The following is a 26,118-nucleotide window of genomic DNA, read 5'->3' as shown; positions in this document are numbered from 1 at the left end:
TCAGTCAGTGGAACAAGGATTACACAGATTTGTCCCCTCTACTAAATCTGGATCAAGAGACCAGGGATTCTCTTCTCTGGTGGCTATCTCGGTCCATCTGTCCAAAGGTATGACCTTTCGCAGGCCAGATTGGACAATTGTAACAACAGATGCCAGCCTTCTAGGTTGGGGTGCAGTCTGGAACTCCCTGAAGGCTCAGGGATCATGGACTCAGGAGGAGACACTCCTTCCAATAAATATTCTGGAACTGAGAGCGATATTCAATGCTCTTCAGGCTTGGCCTCAGTTAGCAACTCTGAGGTACATCAGATTTCAGTCGGACAACATCACGACTGTGGCTTACATCAACCATCAAGGGGGAACAAGAAGTTCCCTAGCGATGTTAGAAGTTTCAAAGATAATTCGCTGGGCAGAGATTCACTCTTGCCACCTATCAGCTATCCATATCCTAGGTGTAGAGAACTGGGAGGCGGATTTTCTAAGTCGTCAGACTTTTCATCCGGGGGAGTGGGAACTCCATCCGGAGGTGTTTGCACAATTGATTCATCATTGGGGCAAACCAGAACTGGATCTCATGGCGTCTCGCCAGAACGCCAAGCTTCCTTGTTACGGATCCAGGTCCAGGGATCCCAAGGCGACGCTGATAGATACTCTAGCAGCGCCCTGGTCTTTCAACCTGGCTTATGTGTTTCCACCGTTTCCTCTGCTCCCTCGACTGATTGCCAAGATCAAGCAGGAGAGAACATCGGTGATTTTGATAGCGCCTGCGTGGCCACTCAGGACCTGGTATGCAGATCTGGTGGACATGTCATCCTTTCCACCATGGACTCTGCCTCTGAGACAGGACCTTCTACTTCAGGGTCCTTTCAACCATCCAAATCTAATTTCTCTGAGACTGAGTGCCTGGAGATTGAACGCTTGATGTTATCAAAGCTTGGCTTCTCCGAGTCAGTCATTGATACCTTAATACAGGCACGAAAGCATGTCACCAGGAAAATTTACCATAAGATATGGCGTAAATATCTTTATTGGTGTGAATCCAAGGGTTACTCATGGAGTAAGGTCAGGATTCCCAGGATATCATCCTTTCTCCAAGAAGGTTTGGAAAAAGGATTGTCAGCTAGTTCCTTAAAGGGACAGATTTCTGCTCTGTCTATTCTTTTGCACAAGCATCTAGCAGATGTTCCAGACGTTCAGGCATTTTGTCAGGCTTTAGTTAGAATCAAGCCTGTGTTTAAACCTGTTGCTCCGCCATGGAGCTTAAATTTGGTTCTTAAGGTTCTTCAAGGAGTTCCGTTTGAACCTCTTCATTCCATAGATATCAAACTTTTATCTTGGAAAGTTCTTTTTTTGGTAGCTATTTCCTTGGCTCGTAGAGTCTCCAAGTTATCTGCCTTACAATGTGATTCTTCTTATCTGATTTTCCATACGGATAAGGTAGTCCTGCGTACCAAACCTGGGTTTTTACCTAAGGTGGTATCTAACAAGAATATCAATCAAGAGATTGTTGTTCCATCCTTGTGTCCTAATCCTTCTTCAAAGAAGGAACGTCTATTATACAATCTGGACGTGGTTCGTGCTTTAAAGTTTTACTTACAAGCTACTAAAGATTTTCGTCAAACATCTGCTTTGTTTGTTGTCTACTCTGGACAGAGGAGAGGTCAAAAGGCTTCGGCAACCTCTCTTTCTTTTTGGCTAAGAAGCATAATCCGCTTAGCCTATGAGACTGCTGGACAGCAGCCTCCTGAAAGGATTACAGCTCATTCTCCTAGAGCTGTGGCTTCCACTTGGGCCTTTAAAAATGAGGCTTCTGTTGAACAGATTTGCAAGGCGGCGACTTGGTCTTCGCTTCATACTTTTTCAAAATTCTACAAATTTGATACTTTTGCTTCTTCGGAGGCTATTTTTGGGAGAAAGGTTTTACAGGCAGTGGTACCTTCCATTTAAGTACCTGCCTTGTCCCTCCCTTCATCCGTGTACTTTAGCTTTGGTATTGGTATCCCACAAGTAATGGATGATCCGTGGACTGGATACACCTTACAAGAGAAAACACAATTTATGCTTACCTGATAAATTTTTATTTCTCTTGTGGTGTATCCAGTCCACGGCCCGCCCTGTCATTTTAAGGCAGGTAATTTTTAAATTTAAACTACAGTCACCACTGCACCCTATGGTTTCTCCTTTCTCGGCTTGTTTTCGGTTGAATGACTAGATATGGCAGTTAGGGGAGGAGCTATATAACAGCTCTGCTGTGGGTGTCCTCTTGCAACTTCCTGTTGGGAAGGAGAATATCCCACAAGTAATGGATGATCCGTGGACTGGATACACCACAAGAGAAATAAATTTATCAGGTAAGCATAAATTGTGTTTTTCTGGTTGCACTGTGTTACCATTGGAAACCTGAATAGCCGTTCTGGACTCTGTCAATGTAGACTGTGCCACTGTGCCATTCTGAAGTTAGAAAGACTGATTCCCAAATAATCTGGCAAGTAAATATCTTGTTCTTGACTACTCACAATTTCCCCGCTATTATGACTAGTCTCACCACCTACTAATAATCAACATTACATTTTTCTGCACAATCGCGGATTCCCATGAATCTAAAAAATAGGGAAAATCCCTTCCCAGTACTACATCATTGGCCAAATTATCTTCTACACCCACTCTGCAGATTATAGTACCACAAGGGCTGTTGATAGCAACCAAAGCTGTAGGGTATTCATGTTTGTCACTGTAAACACAAACAATGCCAACTTTTTGTAACATATTAAGTGTACATCTGGTATAAGAGATTTTGCTATCAGAGTTACCGTACTCCCTGGGGTCTAGCAGCACATTTACTCTCACATATAAATAACACGTCTGTGACACATGGTAGTTAGCAATAGCAGATTCTACACATTCTAGCATATAAGAGTTCTGTCCTCTAATGTTTCCCATATTGCACTGCTTAGGTTCATTTGTCAAAGGGCAATATTTTGCCATATGTCCAAGTTCATGACATTGAAAACATTTTATATTATACAGGGAGTGCAGAATTATTAGGCAAATGAGTATTTTGACCACATCATCCTCTTTATGCATGTTGTCTTACTCCAAGCTGTATAGGCTCGAAAGCCTACTACCAATTAAGCATATTAGGTGATGTGCATCTCTGTAATGAGAAGGGGTGTGGTCTAATGACATCAACACCCTATATCAGGTGTGCATAATTATTAGGCAACTTCCTTTCCTTTGGCAAAATGGGTCAAAAGAAGGGCTTGACAGGCTCAAAAAAGTCAAAAATAGTGAGATATCTTGCAGAGGGATGCAGCACTCTTAAAATTGCAAAGCTTCTGAAGCGTAATCATCGAACAATCAAGCGTTTCATTCAAAATAGTCAACAGGGTCGCAAGAAGCGTGTGGAAAAACCAAGGCGCAAAATAACTGCCCATGAACTGAGAAAAGTCAAGCGTGCAGCTGCCAAGATGCCACTTGCCACCAGTTTGGCCATATTTCAGAGCTGCAAGGTAAGAAAGGCTGAAAGACGACCACCACTGAACAAGACACACAAGCTGAAACGTCAAGACTGGGCCAAGAAATATCTCAAGACTGATTTTTCTAAGGTTTTATGGACTGATGAAATGAGAGTGAGTCTTGATGGGCCAGATGGATGGGCCCGTGGCTGGATTGGTAAAGGGCAGAGAGCTCCAGTCCGACTCAGACGCCAGCAAGGTGGAGGTGGAGTACTGGTTTGGGCTGGTATCATCAAAGATGAGCTTGTGGGGCCTTTTCGGGTTGAGGATGGAGTCAAGCTCAACTCCCAGTCCTACTGCCAGTTTCTGGAAGACACCTTCTTCAAGCAGTGGTACAGGAAGAAGTCTGCATCCTTCAAGAAAAACATGATTTTCATGCAGGACAATGCTCCATCACACGCGTCCAAGTACTCCACAGCGTGGCTGGCAAGAAAGGGTATAAAAGAAGAAAATCTAATGACATGGCCTCCTTGTTCACCTGATCTGAACCCCATTGAGAACCTGTGGTCCATCATCAAATGTGAGATTTACAAGGAGGGAAAACAGTACACCTCTCTGAACAGTGTCTGGGAGGCTGTGGTTGCTGCTGCACGCAATGTTGATGGTGAACAGATCAAAACACTGACAGAATCCATGGATGGCAGGCTTTTGAGTGTCCTTGCAAAGAAAGGTGGCTATATTGGTCACTGATTTGTTTTTGTTTTGTTTTTGAATGTCAGAAATGTATATTTGTGAATGTTGAGATGTTATATTGGTTTCACTGGTAAAAATAAATAATTGAAATGGGTATATATTTGTTTTTTGTTAAGTTGCCTAATAATTATGCACAGTAATAGTCACCTGCACACACAGACATCCCCCTAAAATAGCTATAACTAAAAACAAACTAAAAACTACTTCCAAAACTATTCAGCTTTGATATTAATGAGTTTTTTGGGTTCATTGAGAACATGGTTGTTGTTCAATAATAAAATTAATCCTCAAAAATACAACTTGCCTAATAATTCTGCACTCCCTGTTGTCTGTCCCCCACCTAGACCCTTTTCCAGGGCTGGTGCTTCTAAGGTTGGGCACATGGAACCCTTATGGATATATCCCACATTCTGCAGTTTCCCTTACACCTGGAACAGTCTTACCGACTCCTGCAGTATCTTGATGCCTCTGCAGTTGCTCTGGCCGAGTAGAATTCTGTTACTCTCCTTCAGCTACATATTTCTACACCAAGTCCACCAGCTGATCTGTAGTTTTAGGGTTGCTTTGACTGATCCATCTCCTCAGGGCAGTAAGTAGACCACTCAAAAACCGGTCCATCACCAACAGCTCCATAATCTGGCTTGGTTAGTTAAACTTTGGCTGTAGCCACTTTCTGGCAAGGTGTATTAGGTCAAACATCTGAGAACGTGTAGCCCTTTCAGTATAGTATGTCCAGGCATGAAATCTTTAGCCACTAATAAGCAATGATAACCCAGGTTCTGAACCAAAAACGGAGCCGGCTCCCAAGCTACATTACTGTTTTTTTTAGAAAATACCAAGAGAATGAAGAAAAAATGATAATAGAAGTAAATAAGAAAGTTGCTTAAAATTGCATGCTCTATCTGAATCATTAAAGAAAAAATATGGGTTTAGTGTCCCTTTAAGTGAAATAACCAAGTAGTTCAAATGAAGGGATTTAAATGTTATACATTTTTTAAAGTATCAATAGCTAAAAATCTATGTATTATTAAAAGTAAGATAAAGTATTGTAAATTTACTTACCTTATATTTAATTCTACATAAACCCACGGCAAGGACCCCCCCTAAAATTAGGCTAATCGTTGCCGAATGCCTGCATCAAGCTTCATCCAATCGTGATGGAGTAGGAATATTTTAATTATAATATTATTTAAACTATCTAGTCTTCAAAATAAAGTGTTCAATAATAAAAATTAGAAATCGCAGGTTTACTAATTATAAATCTTCCTGTCGGACACCTTTGTTTCTCTGAATGAGCTCATGCGCAGTTGAAGCACCTAGTCAAAATTGTTGGCGATGTCACAATCCACATGTTTGCTTTGCATCCAGCAATTTGTTGTTGTCTCAATACAGAGCAAGAATCTTATCCACTTTGCGCATGCGTGAGACTACGTTGTTCTACAACTGAGCATGCGGGCCGCCATGATGGATACTACCTAGGTAGACCATTGTTATAGGGTCTGCATAATGAGAATAACCATGGGTTTGGCAGCAATAATAATTTTGAAGATAAAATACAGGTAAACTGTAGAAAACCTTTAATAGCTATTACGGTAATTACTTATAAGGATAGTCTAGTCAAAATTAAACTTTCATGATTCAGATAGGACATGCAATTTTAAAGGGACATAATACTCATATGCTAAATCACTTGAAACTGATGCAGTATAACTGTAAAAAGCTGACAGAAAAATATCACCTGAGCATCTCTATGTAAAAAAGGAAGATATTTTACCTCATAATCTCCTCAGCTCAGCAGAGTAAGTTCTGTTTAAAAAGTTACTCAGCTGCTCCCAGCTGCAGGTAATAAAAAAATTAAAAAAATGAAGAAATGAAAAGCAGCCAATCAGCATCAGCAGTGCTGAGGTCATGAACTCTTTTACTGTGATCTCATGAGATTTGACTTAACTCTCATGAGATTTCATTGTAAACTTCCCTAATCTGAATAGGGAAATAATATGAGAGTGCATGAGGCTCATCCTTTCAGCTGTCCCAGGACAGACATACTATTATGCTGCTTAGAAATCCTTTACAATGGGATGTGGCTACTGAGGTAAAATATCTTTCTTTTTTACATAGAGATGTTCAGGTGATATTTTCTAGTCAGCTTTTTACAGCTATGCTGCATCACTTTCAAGTGTTTAAACATTTGGGTATTATGGCCCTTTAAACAACTTTCCAATTTACTTTTATCATCAAATTTGCTTTGTTCTCTTGGTATTCTTAGTTGAAAGTTAAACCTAGGCTCATATGCTAAACATAAGCTCATATGCTAATTTCTAAGCCTTGAATGCCTCTTCTCAGTGCTTTTAGACAGTTTTTCACAGCTATACAATGCTAGTTCATGTGTGTCATATTGATAACATGATGCTCACTCCCATGGAGATATTTATGAGTCATCACTGATTGGCTAATATACAAGTCTATCAAAAGAACTGAGATAAGGGGCAGTCTGCAGAGGCTTATATACAAGGTAATCACAGAGGTAAAAACTGTATTAAAGGGATACTAAACCCAATTTTTTTCTTTCATGATTCAGGTAGAGCATGCAAGCCACCAATCAGCAAGTGCTATCCAGGGTTCTGAACCAAAAATGGGCCGGCTCCAAAGCTTTCATTCCTGTTTTTTTTTCAAATAAAGACACCAAGAGAACGAAGAAAATTGATAATAGGAATAAATTAGAAAGTTGCTTAAAATTGCATGCACTGTCTAAATCATGAAAGAAAGAAAAATTGGGTTTTGTATCACTCTCATACAACTGTCTTAGTTATGCAACAATAAACATTTGGAGTAGACTGACCCTTTATTTGCAAATAGTATTGATTTTTAGCAATGTTTTAAAATAAATAATATTACTTTCTGGGTTTCCTATCCTTTTAGTGAAGTCAGGGGTAGCCAAGTCGAACCAATAAATTCAAATAACACATTGTCAAAGTAAGAGGTAGTTAGCACAATCATTACACAAGCAGCACCTCTTAAAGGTACAGCATGCCCTACTGTAGAAGGAACATATTTCACAATGTTAATTTTCCACTATTCTCTCTGAGTATTGGTCTTTTAATAAATAGCGAAAAAATAAGATGAGGGCTTTGTGTAAATAATTAAACAGATAAGGAGGTCTGCTCTCTATACAATCTCAAAACAATTTTATTACATTGTAGTTTCAATTAGAAGTAACAACTTTTCATATACAAAAATAAACCTAAACGAACAATTCCTCATACGTTTTAAACTCTGCAGCTAAAACGTCATTGGAAACACATTAGGGGAAATCATTTTTTTTTCCCAGTACACTGTCCCTTTAAGAAACGAATTAAAAAATGTATCACCTATTAAAGAAAGTAAGAAGTTATGGCAACATGTTGCGTTAGATCATGAATATTGTTAGGAGGAAATGTTAAGCTGTCCAAATGAAGCAGATGCCAGTGACGTCTTCTGCTCTCTCCCCCTGTCTCAAGCTTTGGACGGTATCCCAAGATTTCCCGCGCTGTGGTCAGAAAGGGACTGAAGAAGCAGGGGGGACTCCAGTATAAGGAGCCCCCCCAGACACGCCTCAGTCAGGGGGGCATAAGCATCCTCTCACTGCTGCCATTAGACTCCTCTGACTAAACCGTTACTTCTTAATTTACAAGTTTACATTCAGCAAGACTGGCCTGTGTGAAACAGCACACAAAGTTATCATCCTGCAGCATGGGTGTAGTTATATAATAGATATATGTAGAAATATATGTATGTGGGCTTTTTTTTATGTCAAATATGGGGGAAAATAAATGTACTTTATATGTTAATGATAGTTTTAAAGAAAAAGATGTTGTTTAGTAAAAAAAAAAATATTCCTAAAAGTCAAGCAGAGAATAGACTAAAGTAGTTTATCAAATAGTGACGATGTTGTGCACTAATTGTTTCTATTATATTATACATTAAATTATGCAATAAGGGGGTCTGTGCCCATTGTACATTCAGCACATAGCTGGATACAGCACTTTTTCTAAACAACTAATAGCCTTTGTTAGCAAACCATCTTAACTCCATCTAAGTTTATATTATAACAAATGAAGTGGCCTTGAGTATATTTTATTAAGGTAATCATCATGTGCTCAGCGTGGCAGATTTGATGCTTTTCATTTATACCCAGTGTATGAGCTGGTGACGCCAACGCCCAGAGAAGAATATAAATCACTTGGTGTCCTACTCACCCAGCTGAAAGAGGAAATGTGACTTATTATCTACTGGTTACCATAGTCCCCCCCACACCACACACATACACACAGCACACACTGTAGCACATCTGGAACTTATTACTAAATAGCAGACAATAACGTTCTAATAAATTATAATGCTGTTTCACACACTTATATGGTACAGAAAACGTGTTATTTTCCAGGGGGTTTCTTATTCTTTTTGTGTGTGTGCATAAAAGTGATTAAAAGCAGCATTCTTGTCCCATGAACACTGCCCTATTATACAGGCACTACTGTTGTTTTCTAGGCAGTGAGAAGATACAGAGGAGAATGTGCTGCGTTAGTTTATACAAAGTATCGTTAGGGGTTACATTAATGTGATGGATGCTGTATCGCTTTCTGCAAGTCCAGTAGCTGAGGGGAGCAGTAGAGAGAGTTCTAGCTTTTACTTCAGCGGTTACACAGTATCAGATTTCCATGCCCACACTAACAAAACGAGTGCGTTATTTCATCTGATAGATACATATTGTTTTACATTAAGGGGCGATGAGAATATTGATTGGTGTTGAATCCAGTTACTATAATATTCTATGTAGCAATTAACAGCTGTATGGACCAGCAGGAAGACAAAGCACGATGCAAATTCAATAAGAGCAAACCCATCTTGTGGTGTTCCACAGACTGGCTGACGTTTAGCCCAGCCCCACACACACTCCCCATTGGCTAGGGCACCAACATTGTGGCTAAATTCATTGGCTGCCTTAGGCATCGATCACATTATAAGTACCGTTATCTGCTATAAATACAGCCCTTGGTGCCAACTTTCTTTCCTGCAGAGAACTGTCTGGGTCTGTACGTTGGGAGAGACCTTGCACTGAAATATTGAAGGATTTACAACAAAACTTGAGCAACAATAAGAAGATGACTACCACCAAGTCCTCATATAAAAGGATCTTCGGGGGTAACCCCAGATCTAGTTCTTCTGGAAGTAACCGATATGTGACTTCCAGCAGCAGGTATACCCTGGGCAGTGCACTACGCCCTAGTGTTGGTGGCAGCAACTATGGAAGTAGCAGGGTCTACTCCAGCTCATCCTCACCAGCTATGTACACCAAGTCTTCAGCAGTCAGGCTCAGGAGCAGCCTTCCGCCATCCAGGGGACAGGACAACGTGGACTTTTCCCTGGCTGATGCTATCAACCTGGAATTCAAAGCCAACAGAACCAACGAAAAGGCTGAGATGCAAGAGCTCAATGACAGGTTTGCCAACTTCATCGACAAAGTAAGATTCTTGGAGCAGCAGAACAAGATTTTGGTGGCAGAACTTGAGCAACTAAAAGGTAAAGGAACCTCCAGAATCGGTGATCTGTATGAGGAAGAAATGAGAGAACTGCGCAGACAAGTGGACCTCCTCACAAATGAGAAAGGCAGAATAGAAGTAGACAGAGACAACTTGGCTGATGACCTCCAAAGAATGAGGGAAAAGTAAGAATCACAACCATTTATTTATTGTTTGTTGGTGAATAACCTTAACGGTCTATAGTTCCATTCAGTCTTTATCAGCTGCAAAAATAAAATAAATAAATAAATATATATATATATATATATATATATATATATATATATATATATATATTCAGTCTGATCTGCATAAAAGTTCTGTAATGTACTTAGGTTTAACTTAACTCCAGGAGAGTAACACACAACGCATTGCATTGCATATCTACTTGGCAGCCAAGGGGTTAATAAGCCATAAATCTATTTTTTACTTTTCATAGAAGTCAGATTCACAAGTTTTAACCACTGTCTCACAGCAACTGCAGCATCAAATTCTGCACATAATGGTACACTAGACACTTAAATGACTAGTTAGACACATTCTCTAGGTGTTTAAGCATGCACAAATTTGCACATTCGAATTACCACACTTTGTTGTTATCTTGAGACCAGACTTCAAATTAGTGTTTGAATAGTTGTTTATGGTTGTGAACTTTTTTTGTAATATTAAAATATATCTATTTGATAGAATAGTTGGAATTTATGTATTTAATTTAAATCACAGTGAAAGAGGTTTGCAGTATGTTTGATCAGTAAGAAAATTGAGCCTTACTTGCCAGAAAATTATTAAAATATGTAGGTCAGGCTTTTTGCTGCTCATTAGTGAAGACATTTTGGCTTTGGACAAGAAGAAGCTTATCTGTTTTTTTTTTTTTTTGGTTTGCTGGACCAGCAAAAAGATGAAAAACTCCATTCATGCAGATAATTTAAGGGCTGGGATCCCAAATTACAAGGCTATGAGGTATAGAAGTCACTGCTCTAGCGTGGGTGACATCTTGGCTCTCTGGTATCTAGTTTGGGTGTGGCAGCCTGGCAGGCCATTCATAATGTGCTGTGGTCCCCAGATGGGGATGGGAGAAACTGGGATGTCATTTATTTGCAAGAATGCAGCATATTTCGAACTTGGAAATAAAATAGTTAATGAATAATAAAAAACAAACATACACACTAAAACGTGCCTATGGTGCACCAAAACTACATGTGTAATTTTATTGTAAACTTTTAAAAATAAAAAATAACTTATAAGTTTAATTTGTAAAATGTCTCTGCATTTTTCTAGCGAATTTTCAAAAATATTTGTTACAGGAGTAACAGAGCCTCTAGTCTTCATCTAAGTTTTTTTTTTTTTTTTTTTTTTTTTTCAAAAGGGAGAACAAACAGAATAAAATACATTTTAACATTATAAATGCCCCTAGTGGTTTCTTGTTGAATTGCAGAAATTAATATTTAAAGGGACACTGAACCCACATTTTCTTTCGTGATTCAGATAGAGCATGACATTTTAAGCAACTTTCTAATTTACTCCTATTATAAAATTTTCTTCATTCTCTTGGTATCTTTATTTGAAATGCAATAATGTAAGTTTAGATGCCGGCCCATTTTTGGTGAACAACCTGGGTTGTTCTTGCTGATTGGTGGATAAATTCCTCCACCAATAAAAAAAGTGCTGTCCAGAGTCCTAAACCAAAAAAGCCTAGATGCCTTATTTTCAAATAAAGATAGCAAGAGAACGAAGAAACATTGATAATAGGAGTAAATTAGAAAGTTGCTTAAAATTGCATGCTCTATCTCAATCATGAAAGAAAAAAATGTGGGTTCAATGTCCCTTTAACAAATATATCTTTTGAGTTATTAAAGTTTTGAAAGTCAGCATGTCTTAAAGTAAAATACATCACAATATGATCCATACTTTTATTTTGTTTTTCAGACTACAAGATGAAATAATTCAGAAGGAAGATGCTGAAAACAATTTGCAGTCATTCAGACAGGTTTGTGTCTTTAAAGCGTACAACATAAATATTTCAGGAAATGCTTAAACAACCTCTTTTCTTCCTAAAATACCTACTAAGTACACCCTTTTTCTCAAGATTTCTTAATTCTAAATTACTTTCCAGTAGTTGCCTTTAGTTTCCAACTTATGTGATAATGTAAATTCAATTATATTCATGTTTGAAAATATGCAAGGATGTTAAAATATTAGAATGATTGTATTAATATATATATATATTTATATTAAATACAGGTAGCCCTCAGTTTATGCCGGGGTTAGGTTCCAGAAGGAATGGTTGTAATTCGAAACCATTGTAAATTGAAACCCAGTTTGTAATATAAGTCAATGGGAAGTGAGGGAGTTAGGTTCCAGGCCCCTCTCAAAATTGTCATAAGTAACATCTAATATTTTATTTTTAAGGCTTTGAAATTAAGACTTTAAATACTAAACAGCATTATAAACCTAATTAAAAAATCACACAACACATAATATATAATTAAAGTAAGTTAAATGAACAAAAACATTTGCTAAACTGCATTATAAACCTAATAAAAAAATCACACAACACAGACTTTACTTACATTTTTCTGCAAACAGTTCCTTCTATGCATTCCAATCTGGACTGATTTATAGACAGGAAGATCTTGTTCCTTAGAAAGCTGCTTGATAGCTCATGTTTAGCTAGCTACACTGATTCATTTCAGCCTTCTTGTGTGTATCTTTGCTGCAACACAAGCGGACAGCTCCACCTACTGGCTATTTTAATCAATGCACTGCTTTCTCAATGCTTTTCAATATCAGTCACATGACTAAAAAAAAAGGTTGTTATTCTGAAACGGCGTAAATTGAACCAAGAGCCACCTGTATGTAGTTAGTTTTAGGTTTTTTTTAGGATGTAGATAATCTGCTAGGTCTAATAAGACAACATAGTTAGTTATAACATCAAAGTAAATATTCTGAGGTTGAAATGTGGTTGGAAAAAATCATTGTAATCTTACGTTACTTTCTTTAAACAAATATTTGTAGGATCAGTGTAGTATTTAAAAATATTTTTTTCTGTAAAAAATATCAAACAGGGGTACCCAAACTTTTAAGCATATATTTGGCCCTGATATATTTTTAGGCCAATTAAATATTTCTTAAAAATGCTTTGGATCTGAATAAATTAAGCTTTTAACTTAAAAAAAAAAATCTTGATTTTTTTTTTTTTTAAAGATCTGTCCATCTTAGGCCTTAGTAGGATAAAAGTACCTCTGGCTTATCCTATCACAACTTGAAAGGAAACTCGTACAGTGTGTGTTTTAGGAAATGTAATATTACTTCTAAATATCTTCTTTCCAAAAATAATTATGCAGTGGTATAACAACATATATAGAAGTAACCAACTCAACATTTTAGCCCCATAATGAAAAAACTAGTTAAAAAGTTTAAATTGCACTGATTTGTTATACAAAAAGCCCTTTGTTTGTCCTGTAATATGAAATAATTTATGCCTAATGACAAAAGGCATTTGCTCCTGTGCTCATTGGGAAGTTTCACAGGCTCCTTTCTTTGCTTTCTTACTACCATTCCTTCAGACAAAGAATAAATCCTCCACTGCAGAACACAAAAGTGCTTCTGATTGCCAAAGAGTTCATGCAATGATAGAATTCAGCCATCTGTTTCCTTTACTGTCAAGTGTTAATGGTTTCTCACGGCTTCACTATGGAATGCTTATACACAAATTATACCAAGGACTATGGCATGAGGCTGAAATAATAGAGGTCTTTCTGCTCAAATGAGTTATTATTTCATGTAAATTTAACAAGAAAAGCAAATGTAGTATTTTATTCCCTATTTTTACAATTAAAATCCTGGTTAGAGCCAATTCCAGACTTGCTAAACTGTATGTTTTATTATTATTTTACTCTGTGCAAATTCAATAAGTGATAGCTTGTTTTATCACAGAGCGGAGTCTGCATGCACTACATAGCCTCCGAAAACGTATTTGGTAACTGTAGATTAGTGACGCGGATAAAATAAAATATTAAAAATGGAAGTTGTGCAATAAACAGATAAGGGATTCAGCAAAAAAAAAAAAAAAAAAGTTTCCACCCATAGAAACAGCTAAATTACTGGACAGGAAAATATGTATTAATTAATATAATGTACTTTATTTCTTTTAAATATATAAATAGAAATGTATAACAAATATCTTTTTCTTAACATACAAACTGTGATTATTCCATTTCTTTGGAAGAAATTTTTCTTTCTGATATGTGTAGTTGGCTTTTGGCCAATTTTAGTGCAGCGGTGCCTAACAAATTTTTCACATGCATTTAAAAGAATATGTTTTAGACCATACAGATGCTTTTAACTTGAACAGTAGGGGATGGAAAACCTTTACATCCTACTTGTTCTGCTGTAGCACAACAAAAGGCCCACCCTTCTGCAGTCTTACAAAATAGAATTGCTGACTGCACATTGTACCAGTGTGCCGCTATCTGATTGGCTGAATCAATTTTATGAAACTGATGTAGGGGGGAGCTCTGATATTCTTGTGCTGGCTGGAAAATGAAATATATGTTAAGCTAAATTGCACTTTTCTAAAACATTTCTAATGTTTCACATATGTTCTTTTTACTGCACGTTATGTAATTTGTGAGTTAATTGTTTTTTTAGAGATATTAACATACAAAAGTATGTGCTGCATCAGGGGAGTAGGGAAGACTTTTGCCTGTTTTTATAGATCTTTACTTGCAATAAGTTCTATAGCCAACTCCTCATTGTTGCTGTACAAAGCAATATAGTTAGTTCGTTCATATAAATGAGACAGAATTCCACATTTTGAAAATAAAATAAATTTGAACAAAAAGTGGTTTCTTTTTAAATAAAAACTTACATGAAATGCAAGTTTGGCTAATGAGAAGAGCTCCCATAGCTAAACTGTTATATTAAAAATACAAAACACACACACACAATCTATAGCAATATGTACAACGAAATAAGTAAATTAAGAATTAATAAATCAATTCTCATCCTATCAAGAAAATAAATACAGAATTGTCAAGCAATGGATATATTTCTGTTGTTGATTTCTAAAATATGTGAAAGCAGCAAATCCATAGGGGGTAGAACACATGAATAGCAACACTTTCTATAGCAACATTTGCTAATAGGGCACATTCATAGGGAAATTAACTTTAAGTTTCACAAAAGATGTGTGTGTTTTGAACCTTTACATCACTTTTAAAAGTTTGATAATAGAGCAATTTATTATCGCTTGATCTGAAGCAGCACAAAAGAAGTAAAAAGCATCATCAAGAAATATCACAGCATTTATTTATTTATTCTAAATTTAGTGCCTTTGTAACTATTAAACTAAAGCTCATATTATATAAATAAAATGGAACAGGTTGTAGTCAATGCTTCCATTAATTGACCAGCAAAAACATTTTAAATATCATATAAGATAACATCTATATTAATATTTAAAAATTGCTTTTCCACCAACTTAAATGAGATATATATATATATATATATATATATATATATATATATATATATATACACACATACAGGTGGCCCTCGGTTTACAACGGTTCAATTTTCACCGTTTCAGAATAACAACCTTTTTTTCAGTCATGTTCATTGATTAAAATAGCCAGTATGTGGAGCTATCCGCTTGTGTTGCAGCAAAGATATTCAAGCCAAGCAAGCTAAAATAAATCAGTATAACTAGACCTGAGCTATTGAGCAGCTTTCATAGGAACAAGATCTTCCGGTCTATAAATCAGTCCAGATTGGAATGCATAGAAAGAATTGTTTGCAGAAAAGTGCAAGTAAAGTGTGTGTTGTGTTATTATTTTATTAGGTCTATGATGCTGTTTAGCAAATGCTTTTGTTTATGTAACTTAGTTTAATTATATATTCTGTGTTGTGTGATTATTTTATTAGGTTTATAATGCTGTTTAGCATTTAAAGTCTTCATTTCAAAGCTTTAAAAATAATGTATTAGGTGTTACTTATGATAATTTTGAGAGGGGCCTGGAACCTAACTCCCTCACTTCCTATTGACTTACATTATAAACTGGGTTTCAATTTACAACGGTTTCGATTTACAACCATTGCTTCTGGAACCTAACCCCGGCGTAAACTGAGGGCTACCTGTGTATACCTATATATAAAAAAGCCATTTATTTAGATTTTGCAGCTAATATAAAGTGTATGTTTGTGAAAAACTAGGCCTTAAGGCTTTTTGGTGAATTTTTAATGCCCTCTTTTAAATGCAACAAACAAAATAATGATTTATGTCCATTTAAGCACTGACCAACCCTGGCATTGACTAAGGAAGCTGTGATGTCAGCCCATAATATAACTTCTATCCTATTGTAATATTTTATATAAAAATATATAATATTAAAAGATCAATTTTTTATCCAATAGTAACAGTTCTGTTTTTTGTTTATAAACAGGATGTGGACAACGCTTCTTTGGCACGTCTTGATTTGGAACGCAAAGTAGAATCCCTTCAGGAGGAGATTGTATTCTTAAAGAAGTTACATGATGAGGTAAAACAAAATAATTCCGCTCCCCAAGTTTGTTTTTCTTATATAGTGCTCATACAGCTCACCTATACATTTCTTTATGGTTTTTAAAATGTAGGAAATCCGTGAACTCCAACAAAATATCCAGGAGCAGCACATCCAGATTGACATGGATGTTGCCAAACCAGATCTCACTGCTGCCCTACGTGACGTTCGTCAGCAATATGAAAATGTGGCTGCTAAAAATCTTCACGAAGCTGAAGAATGGTACAAATCTAAGGTAATAAACCATCACTCTGTTTTACATACATAAACACACAACTTCTGGGCTTTGGAAGCAACCTATGAGAACTGAAGGGTTAATATTTAAATGAACGTGAAACCCATTTTTTTTCTTCATTGATTCAGATAGATTATGCAATTTTAAAGAACTTTTTAATTTATGTCTATCTGTTTTGTTCTTTTGGTATCCTTGGTTGAAAAGCATATATAGGTAGGCTCAGGAGCAGCAATGCACTACTGGGAGCTAGCTGCTGGTCGGTGGCTGCACATATATGTCTGTCATTGGCTCACCTCATGTATTCAGCAAGTTAAATTAGAAAGTTGTTTAAAATTGTTCTATAAGAATCATTAAAGAAACAATTTAGGGTTTCATGTCCCTTTAATGTAACATACAATTTTCAGGAGAGTGGATAAAGGCTAAATATATACATCTTGTTAAGTTGTAGAACATTATTGTTAACCCTTTGGAATGTTGTGTCACCTATTTAAACCTATTTAACTTTTATATAAAATAGAAATAGTAATGGTTTTGACAGAATATCAGTTTTAAACATGATGTCATGACTATTTATAGGTCTTCTGGTGACTTATTTGGTAATCCATATATTTTATGTAAAGTTATATCTTCTGGCTAATTTATGGCTTTTTTAACAAATATTTCTTAAAAGACTAGTAATTACATTACATTTGCATAATCAACAAATGCATGATAAAAAGAAAATGCAATAGCACTAAGGGGCCTATTTAGGTAAATGCGAGCGGACATGATACGATGTAGCGTATCATGTCTGCTGCACATCGATCAATGCCGACAGCATACACTGTCAGCATTTATCATTTCACAAGCAGTTCCTGTGAACTGCTGGTGCAATGCTGCCCCCTGCAGATTCGCGGCCAATGGTGAGCCTGAAGGCTCGCGCTGAAAAAACAGGGGCATCAAGCTCCATACGTAGCTTGATAAATCGGCCCCTTAGTCTGAACTTTAAATCAGTAGTAGATTTTTTTTTTCCTGACAGATTTTCCAAGTTATATCTATTTCCACTCCCTCGTATCATGTGACAGCCATCAGCCAATCACAAATGCATCTACGTATATATTCCATGAATTCTTGCACATGCTTAGTAGGAGCTGGTGACTCAAAGTGTAAATATAAAAAGACTGTGCACATTTTGTTAATGGAAGTAAATTAGAAAGTTGTTAAAAATTACACGCTCTATCTGAATCATGAAAGTTTAATTTCGACTCAAGTGTCCCTTTTAAAATGGTAACAAGGTAAATGTGAATACGAAATATAATATTCATTTCCTTTTCTATGCAGTTTGCTGACCTGTCCGAAGCTGCAAACCGTAACAACGAAGCTCTGCGCCAGGCAAAGCAGGAGACTAATGACTATCGCAGACAAATCCAGGCTCTTACTTGCGAAGTTGATGCAATGAAAGGATCTGTGAGTAACATTCACTTTCACATATAATTATTTACGATAAGACAAGAAGTGTTGTATAAAATTGCTATAGTTACGAATGGGACATGAGCTTCCATTTAAGAAACTTGTATCAAGAATTTAAAAGCAAATATTGATAAAACATATAAAGTTTGTCCCATACTTAATTAATATATTAATTTTTTGTTTATGCAATTTGCAAATGCACTATGCATGTGTATTAATAAAAAGAACAAATAAACAAAAAAATTAATTACATATTAACTAATAGTAGCTATTACATATTTGTTTAGAGCCTAATAACAGAAATGAAATATAGACAGTGGATTTCTGAAGCTTAAATGTTTATTTTATATCACAGTGATATATCATATAATATGTTAATGTTGATAATGAATGAGCATGATAATATTTACACAATATATTATGATTGTTTGCAGAATGAATCATTTGAGCGCCAGATGCGTGAAATGGAAGAGAACTTCGCAGCTGAAGCTGCAAACTACCAGGACACTATTAACCGGCTGCAGGATGAGATTCACAACATGAAGGATGAAATGTCTCGTCATCTGCGAGAGTATCAGGATCTGCTGAACGTAAAGATGGCTCTTGATATTGAAATTGCTACTTACAGGAAACTGCTGGAAGGAGAAGAGAGCAGGTAACATAGCCAGAGCTGAGCTGATGATTCCACTGTACTTTAACATCTTGAATGCCTGTGAGGGATTAAAGTGAAATTCTAATGCATTGTAATACTTTAGTTTATTAGAACATTACTGATCTTAACTATTTGTTTAGCTCCTTACAAGTGGTTAAACACATGTGTAAAGTACTGATTGAGGGGCGACAAAAATTGCAAAATGATATTTCTACATTTAAAATTATATTGTAGTTTTTTTTTAGTGGAGGCCCCTATGTTAAAAACAAACAAACAAACAAACACGTTTTTGCTTTTCCGCTTGTGTAGAGCCCTCCAGATGAGCTATGGGAGTTGACCTTATTGGCAAGTGAGCTTCTCACATAATAAGTTGTACACAGGCATACACTTCCTGTTACTATCAAAATACGCAGCTATACCTTTAAATGTAAAATAAAGCTTTTTTAGTTTAATTTCCATGTTAATGATTATATTTGAATGCATTGATGTTAAACATTTGTTTTTGTTTTTTTTCCTTCAGGATTTCCATCCCTGTCCATTCTTTTTCTTCAATGAGCATGAGAGGTAAAAAGTAATCTAATTTTATTACAAATAAGGCCGTAAACACAAACATGAAACTCTCATTTTAGTCTTTACATGTATTTTAATGCAATATACTGTACACACCTATACTTTTAAAATGCAGAAATAATTAAATTGTAATGTTTATGGTGACCCTGCTCTTTGGCTTGTGAGCTACTGTAGCTGTAAAATGCTTTCCCATAGATATAATACATGCAAATAGTATAAGATTGTGTTACCAAAACTACTACTGGCATAATTGTAACTTTGCATCACAGTAAAACCTGGTATAGAATTCCTTGGAATCCAGAATTCCGTGATTTTTTTTATGTAGCTTTCTGCTTTTATTACATCAGCAGTTAATCTCTAAATATCTGTGTAATAAATAGATCATATGTAGCACTAGCTTTGTATCAGCAATCCCACTTGATACAATATAAACAGTAACACACTCCTATGCTTTGTATAGAATCTGTTACAGCATTTTAAAGGGACATTAAACCCAACATTTTTCTTTCATGATTCAAATAGAGAATACAATTTTAAACAACATTCCAATTTACTTCTATTATCTAATTTGCTTCATTCTCTTGATAGTCTTTTCTGAAAAGCATATCTAGATTGGCTCAGTAGCTGCTGATTGGTGGCTGCACATAGATGCATCATATGATTGGCTCACCCATGTGCTCTGGTATTTTTTCAACAAAGGATATCTAAAGAATTAAGCAAATTAGCTAATAGAAGTAAATTGGAACGTTGTTTAAAATTGTATTCTCTATCTAAATCATGAAAGACAATTTTTGGGTTTAGTGTCCCTTTAATGTCCCTTTAATGATGTATCCTGTGTCTGTCATCAAGAAAAAAAACATATCCTAATAGTTAGAGCAGTGGTTTTCAAAGTGTGAGGTGGGCACTAGAACATATAAAACATGAGCGGTGTTTAAGACTTGACAATAACACTTACCATATCATGGTGGAATAAGACAAAAGGGCGGGATGTTGGTGGAAGAAAGGCACTGAGGTCAAAATTGCTCAGAGACTGCTTTGTGTTTGTTATCTAGGGGAGGCCCACCGCCTAAGACTTAGAAAACCACTGAGGTAGAGAGAGTATTCTGTGTGTCTGCATATTGTTGTGCTCAGTATTCATGTTTCATTTACCAGTGAAATGTAATTATTTTACAGAAACTAACCTTGAATCACTCCCAGTGAAAGATTCCCATACCAAAAGGACACTCTTGATCAAGACTGTTGAGACAAGAGATGGACAGGTTTGTAATAAATAGTACTATTTGCAGTAAGTACAGAAGTTTGCAGCAGTATTCTTAAACAAAACTGCACATAATATTATTCAGGCATAAATTATATTAAAAACTAGACAAATATTAGCCCAGTTTATAAAGATGTATACAAAGAGCCCAGTAGGTGTATAAAACAGGTTCTTAGAAGCCATAGAGAAGCCATATTTAATACAATTTACCTTTACAGACAAATCAATCAATTACCTTGCCACCATAATAAAATCTGCATTTATAGACTTGTCTGGCGATGGCCCCGGAAGGATGCTCTATTTGTGCTTCAGATATAGTCCAACCTATATTTAGTTTTCATTTGATCCTTTGTGATTTTTATTTATAATAGGTCGGTTTAAATGGAAGTGTCAATAATATTTAGCTTGAATCATGCTTTTTAAATAACCCCCGGTGTTGCTCTTTTGTGAAAAATGCTTTCATCCTCTGCTTTCTTAAAGGGACACTAAACCCCAAAATTTTCTTTCATGATTTAGATAGAGAATACCATTTTAAACAACATTCCAATTTACTTCTAGTATCTAATTTGCTTCTTTCTTTATATATCCTTTGTTGAAGAAATAGCATTGCACATGGTTGAGCCAATCAGACGAGGCATCTATGTGCAGCAACCAATCAGTAGCTACTGAGCTACTGAGCCTATCTAGATATGCTTTTCAGCAAAGTATAGCAAGAGAATGAAGCAAATTAGACAATAGAAGTAAATTGGAAAGTTGTTTAAAATGGCATGCTCTTTCTAAATCATGAAAGAAAAAAAATTGGGTTTAATGTCCCTTTAAATCCATTAAAGAGACACTGAACCTAATTTATTTTTTTGTGATTTAGATAGAGCATGTAATTTTAAGCAACTTTCTAATTTATTCCTATTATCAAAAAAAAGTATTACATTTATTAACACTCACAGTTCTGTATCATTAATTTTAGTTAGTTAAATTCTAATTATAGTAATTTATATTTTATAAAAATAGATTAATTCTGTCAACACTTTTTTTTTTATCAGTTAAACAATAAAATCTATTTATGAAATACTGATTGCAAATAACCTTAAAGTGATATACTTGAGTAATGATACAAATATAATGTTATCATTGTCTTTTTGGCAGGTTATTAATGAAAGCTCCCAGCACCACGACGACGATGATGATGACCTGGAGTGAATAATGTATTATGTCTTCTTTGGAGCATAATAGAAAACCCTGACGAGTGACATAATACTGTCCCTTGTGTTTAAACTTTTGAAGAAAACCAGCTTTCAAGTGCCTTTTGCAGTTATTACGAGAGTGCAAGATAGATGTGCTACTTGATTAGAATTATGGTCTTTCACAGAATGAAGTCCCATTTTTAGGACATCAGTGAGTTTGCACCACTCTAGTTTACAAACAATGTCATAGCAATATCTTGTGCCACAATACTGTTTTTAAAATTCTTAAAATTCCATTGAAAAGCTTTTTATTCCCAAGCAAAGTACAGCCTTCTGTCAATGCTTCAATAAATCTTTAGAAATAACATTTGTTTTATTGTTTCTTTTTTTTATTCTTTGCACTGTTCAAGGAACATTATTAATTGTAAAATGTGATATGTTGAAAACAACATTCTTCTTTTTCTTCTTATTTAAAAATTCCACAGAAATGGGTGCAAAGGTAGAAGTATACACAATGACAAACATTTGTTGTAAGATACAAATACATAACAGACTAAACAAAACTAGTAGAGGGGGCTGCCCTGAAGAGCTTACAGTCTACAAGTTGAGGGTGCAGAAACATAAGGTTTGGTGTAGTTTGTCAAGTGGATTTGCAACAAATTAAGGCAGGTCTTTATTTATTTTGGTTAGGATGAAAATAGAGGAGAGATGGTAATCTTTTCTGAATAGGTGGATTTTCAAAGAGCACCTGAAACGATACAAGGTTCGACAGTCTGATGGAGCAAGGTAGAGAGCCCCAGAGGACAAGAGAAGTTTGTCAGAAGTCTTGGAGGCAGCTCAGTGCGGCGAACACTTGAAACAAATAAAGGAGTTTTCAGCTACTTCATGACTGAAAGTCCCTTTTATTTGTTCCAATGGTCAATCCTAGCATTTTACAAACGCTAGGATTGACTTTTACTTTAAGCGCTTGTATATGTGGAGTAAATGTGTGTTCAGAGTTAAATGTGACCCAAGACAATAGACCTTGGGCGAATTGTTAAAGGGACAGTCTATTCCAGAATTGTTATTGTTTAAAAAGATAGGTAATCCCTTTCTTACCCATTCCCTAGATTTGATTAACAATCACTGTTATATTAATGCACTTTTTACCTCTTTGATTACTGTAAGAGAAATGTCAGGTGTGGAATGTTTTGGAGAGGAAGGAATAAGAAGAAGCTTGGTTTTAGACAGATTGAGTTGGAGATAGTATGAGGACATCCAAGAGGAAATAGAGAGACAGTTGGTAATATGGTAGAGTAAAGAGGGAGACATAGATTTGAGTATCATCAGTATATAAGTATTACTAGAACTCAAAAGAAGATATAAGATTTCCAACAGATGATGTATAGATAGAGATAAACAAGTGATCCAAGACATAGCCTTGTGGTACTCCTGAGTGAGGCAAAGGATCAGAGGTTATGCTGTTAAAGGAAAGTGTATATGTGCGGTTTGAGAGATAGAAAGCAAACCAGGACAGAGCTGTGTCTTGGGTGCCAAAATATTGCATTTGTGAGAGGAGAGGATGGTCAACTGTGTAACAACCAGCAGAAAGATCCAACAGAATTAGTAAGGAGTAGTGACCCTGATAGCAGATCATTTGTTACTTTAGTGAGAGCAGTTTCTGTTAAGTGATTAGGACATAAAACAAATTGAAGGGAATAAAGTAAAGAGTTGGTTAAGATAAATTGAGTTCGATGATAAACTAGTCATTCCAATTATTTGGAGGCAAAGGGAATTAAGGAGACTGGCCGATTAGAATAGGTGGAGGGATCACGCAAGGGCATTCTTAGGATTGGTGAGATTAACACATGCTTGAATGTATCACTGAATATAGCACTGGTGAGAGAATGGTTAAAGATAAGATAAAGATAGAAGTATGACGATTTCTTTCTCTGTTACAGGAGAGAAATAACAGGGTTTTTTTTTTTAAAGAAAGGATGGGTAAGAGGGCTGGCTTTGATGGGTGTGAGGTAGAGGTGTATTTTCTAATTGTGTCAATGTTATTATTAAAGTGATCAGCAATAATCTGAGCAGTGAGTTTGGTAGTGGGTGTAGGTGCAGGCGGATGTAAGAGGGAGTAAAAGGTTGAACACAGCCTTCTGGGGTTGGATGCATGAGTTGACACAAGGGAAGAGAAATAGTTATTTGCACAGGTTGAGGGCAGAGTTGTATGATCTGAGGATGAATCTATAACACAAGAAATCAGCACGGGTGTGTGATGTTCTCAAATGGCTTTCAGCATTCCGTGAACTTATCTGAAGGTAGCGGGTCTGTGTTTAGTGTGCCGTGGTTATTATCGATTGCTGATGTAAAGCAAACAGTTATAACAAATGTTACAAAAATAAAAATTAATTAGGCATTCTTAAAGTATGGTTTGCAGAGGTATTGTTAGGTTGTTGGAATTCAAAATACAGAGGCAAAATAAATTAGAGTTTTAGCAATTTCAAAATGCTAATAAATAATAAACTGCATAATCGGATTAAAATTGTGTTTCCATTTTTTTTTGTTCTTCATGACAGCACATAAATCTAAAAATAATAACAATAACATTTGTAATCTCATATCAATTTGTTGAAGTAGAACGGTTTTAAAGACAAACTTTCCTTTAAATAATCTTTTTTGTCCTAGGAATTAGTACCGTATATAAACCTTTGGGAAGCACAAAAAATTTTAGATAAATATTGTATAGTCATTTTATTGGTACTTATAAGCATCCACAGCTACTTACTTGCTCATACAAACTCCATTTAAAAAAGTGCCTCGATGGCATTCAAAAAAATTATTCAGGCTTCAAAATTATTGGAACAGGGAGCGGAGCCAACTTCTGAAGCGGCAGGACGCGTCTTGGTGAAGCTACTGGTCTCAATTATATTCATATAATATTTAGACATAATTAACCAACTAATATTTGTTCACTCGAGCACAAATAAGGATATCATTATTGAGAAACTTTGAGGTTGATAGCTGACCGCATACCTGACCTACACTCTTCAGAAAGCCTACATATGGTCCCGTAAAAACATAGCCCACTAGTCTAGCTGCTGCGTGTCTAGAGCTACCGCATAGTCCCCCCCAACCTTCTGGGTTACAAAGTAGACTAGTTCTACTAAAAAAGCAACACCTCTTTTACGTTCAGAGAGAACCATCCATTCCGTAAATAAGGATTTAACAAACTTTAAAAACTGAGAGCTAGCACTAAACATGGAAGCCATAGACAAATGGGAGTGCAAAATGATACAACTTATGGAGCTTCACTGCCAGGCCTTGCAGGTTGAGCTTTACAATCTCCTCATAGCTGTAAGCCCCGCGAAAAAGACCTTGCCCGTAGCAGCATGCTGGCCAGCAGATGATCATGAGGGTGTCTGGAGAGACCTTGGTGTGTACCCTGGGACCGCATACGGATCAAGAGCTGACCGTAATAAACGAGGAGGCTTTTCCGTACCTGGTGAAAAAGAACAAGGATACCTCATCAGTTCATACCCACATCTCAGAGATCGCACTTCAGAACTGTAAAGGGGACTTTGCTGAAGGTACAGAGCTGATATCTCTTCAATTAGCAGAAGCGGTTTAGGCAGGCCGCTCATCCTGAAATCCTACCAGCTCTAAGATCACAGCCACATGGGAACTGCAATTTACTCTTAAGAAGGGGAAGCTTTTGAGTATCACCCGGATTATAGAGAGTCCTGGAGGACTGAAACAATATCCGGAGCTAACCAAGGATCACAGCACCCTGCCATGCTGTCCACAAAGGTGGGTCGCAGGTGTCCTCTCAGAGAGACATGTAGTATGGAGAATCATTGGGGAGTTTGACTCATGGCTCCGGTTGTTGTCTTTCACAATTGGATACACTGCTGAGGGTCCCTGGTTGATGCTGCGATTGTCTACAAGGGTTCAGTCTAAAGCTGGAATCAGATGAATAAATTTTACAGCATACGGAGGTCAGCAGCATACATGGTATAGACTGGTCATAAGACTCTATTACCCACTATGCTACCTCTTTATTTAGACATTTATAACCTGTTTTTTTGAGGACAATCAGGTCACTATTAATTCTCCCTGGCTAGAATAACTTATGCCCTAATGACGGCACCTCGAGTCTGATATCTGGAGGGCTAGGAAATTTTCCTAGTTTTCCTTGTTTTTCTGTTTAGATATCATGGTTTATATGTTATGTACATGTCTGTATATTGTTTACATTGTCCCCATTTCCTCGTCACTAGGTCATTATATATCACCCCTATTGCGGTCCAAAATCCAGTTATGCTATGCATATTGTTTCATGCTCAGTTGGTATCAGTGTAAGAGAGGAGCTGACAGATACATTTATTGTGTTCCCTTTTCCCCTCCTTCCAGATTTGCATGCTATCATAGCCAGAACATCTTATATTGGTGGTTACCTACTATGTAT

At 36.4% G+C, this 26,118-nt stretch overlaps 1 protein-coding gene across 1 annotated transcript; it reads left to right on the top strand.

Annotated features, from left to right (window-relative positions):
- Positions 1-9,245: 9,245 nt before the first annotated feature.
- VIM (vimentin) lies at positions 9,246-22,036 on the top strand. Its single transcript, XM_053713980.1, has 9 exons — positions 9,246-9,912; positions 11,693-11,753; positions 16,210-16,305; positions 16,400-16,561; positions 17,882-18,007; positions 18,445-18,665; positions 19,183-19,226; positions 20,406-20,491; positions 21,634-22,036. The coding sequence occupies exons 1-9, from the start codon at positions 9,350-9,352 to the stop codon at positions 21,685-21,687; spliced, it is 1,413 nt and encodes a 470-aa protein (XP_053569955.1). The 5' UTR covers positions 9,246-9,349; the 3' UTR covers positions 21,688-22,036.
- The last annotated feature ends 4,082 nt before the right edge of the window (positions 22,037-26,118 follow it).

This window comes from Bombina bombina, chromosome 5 (assembly GCF_027579735.1).
Source record: "Bombina bombina isolate aBomBom1 chromosome 5, aBomBom1.pri, whole genome shotgun sequence".
In the NCBI taxonomy this organism is placed as follows: Eukaryota; Metazoa; Chordata; class Amphibia; order Anura; family Bombinatoridae; genus Bombina; species Bombina bombina.
The sequence above is the reverse complement of the archived record's forward strand: the minus strand, read 5'-3'. Positions and strand labels throughout refer to the sequence as shown.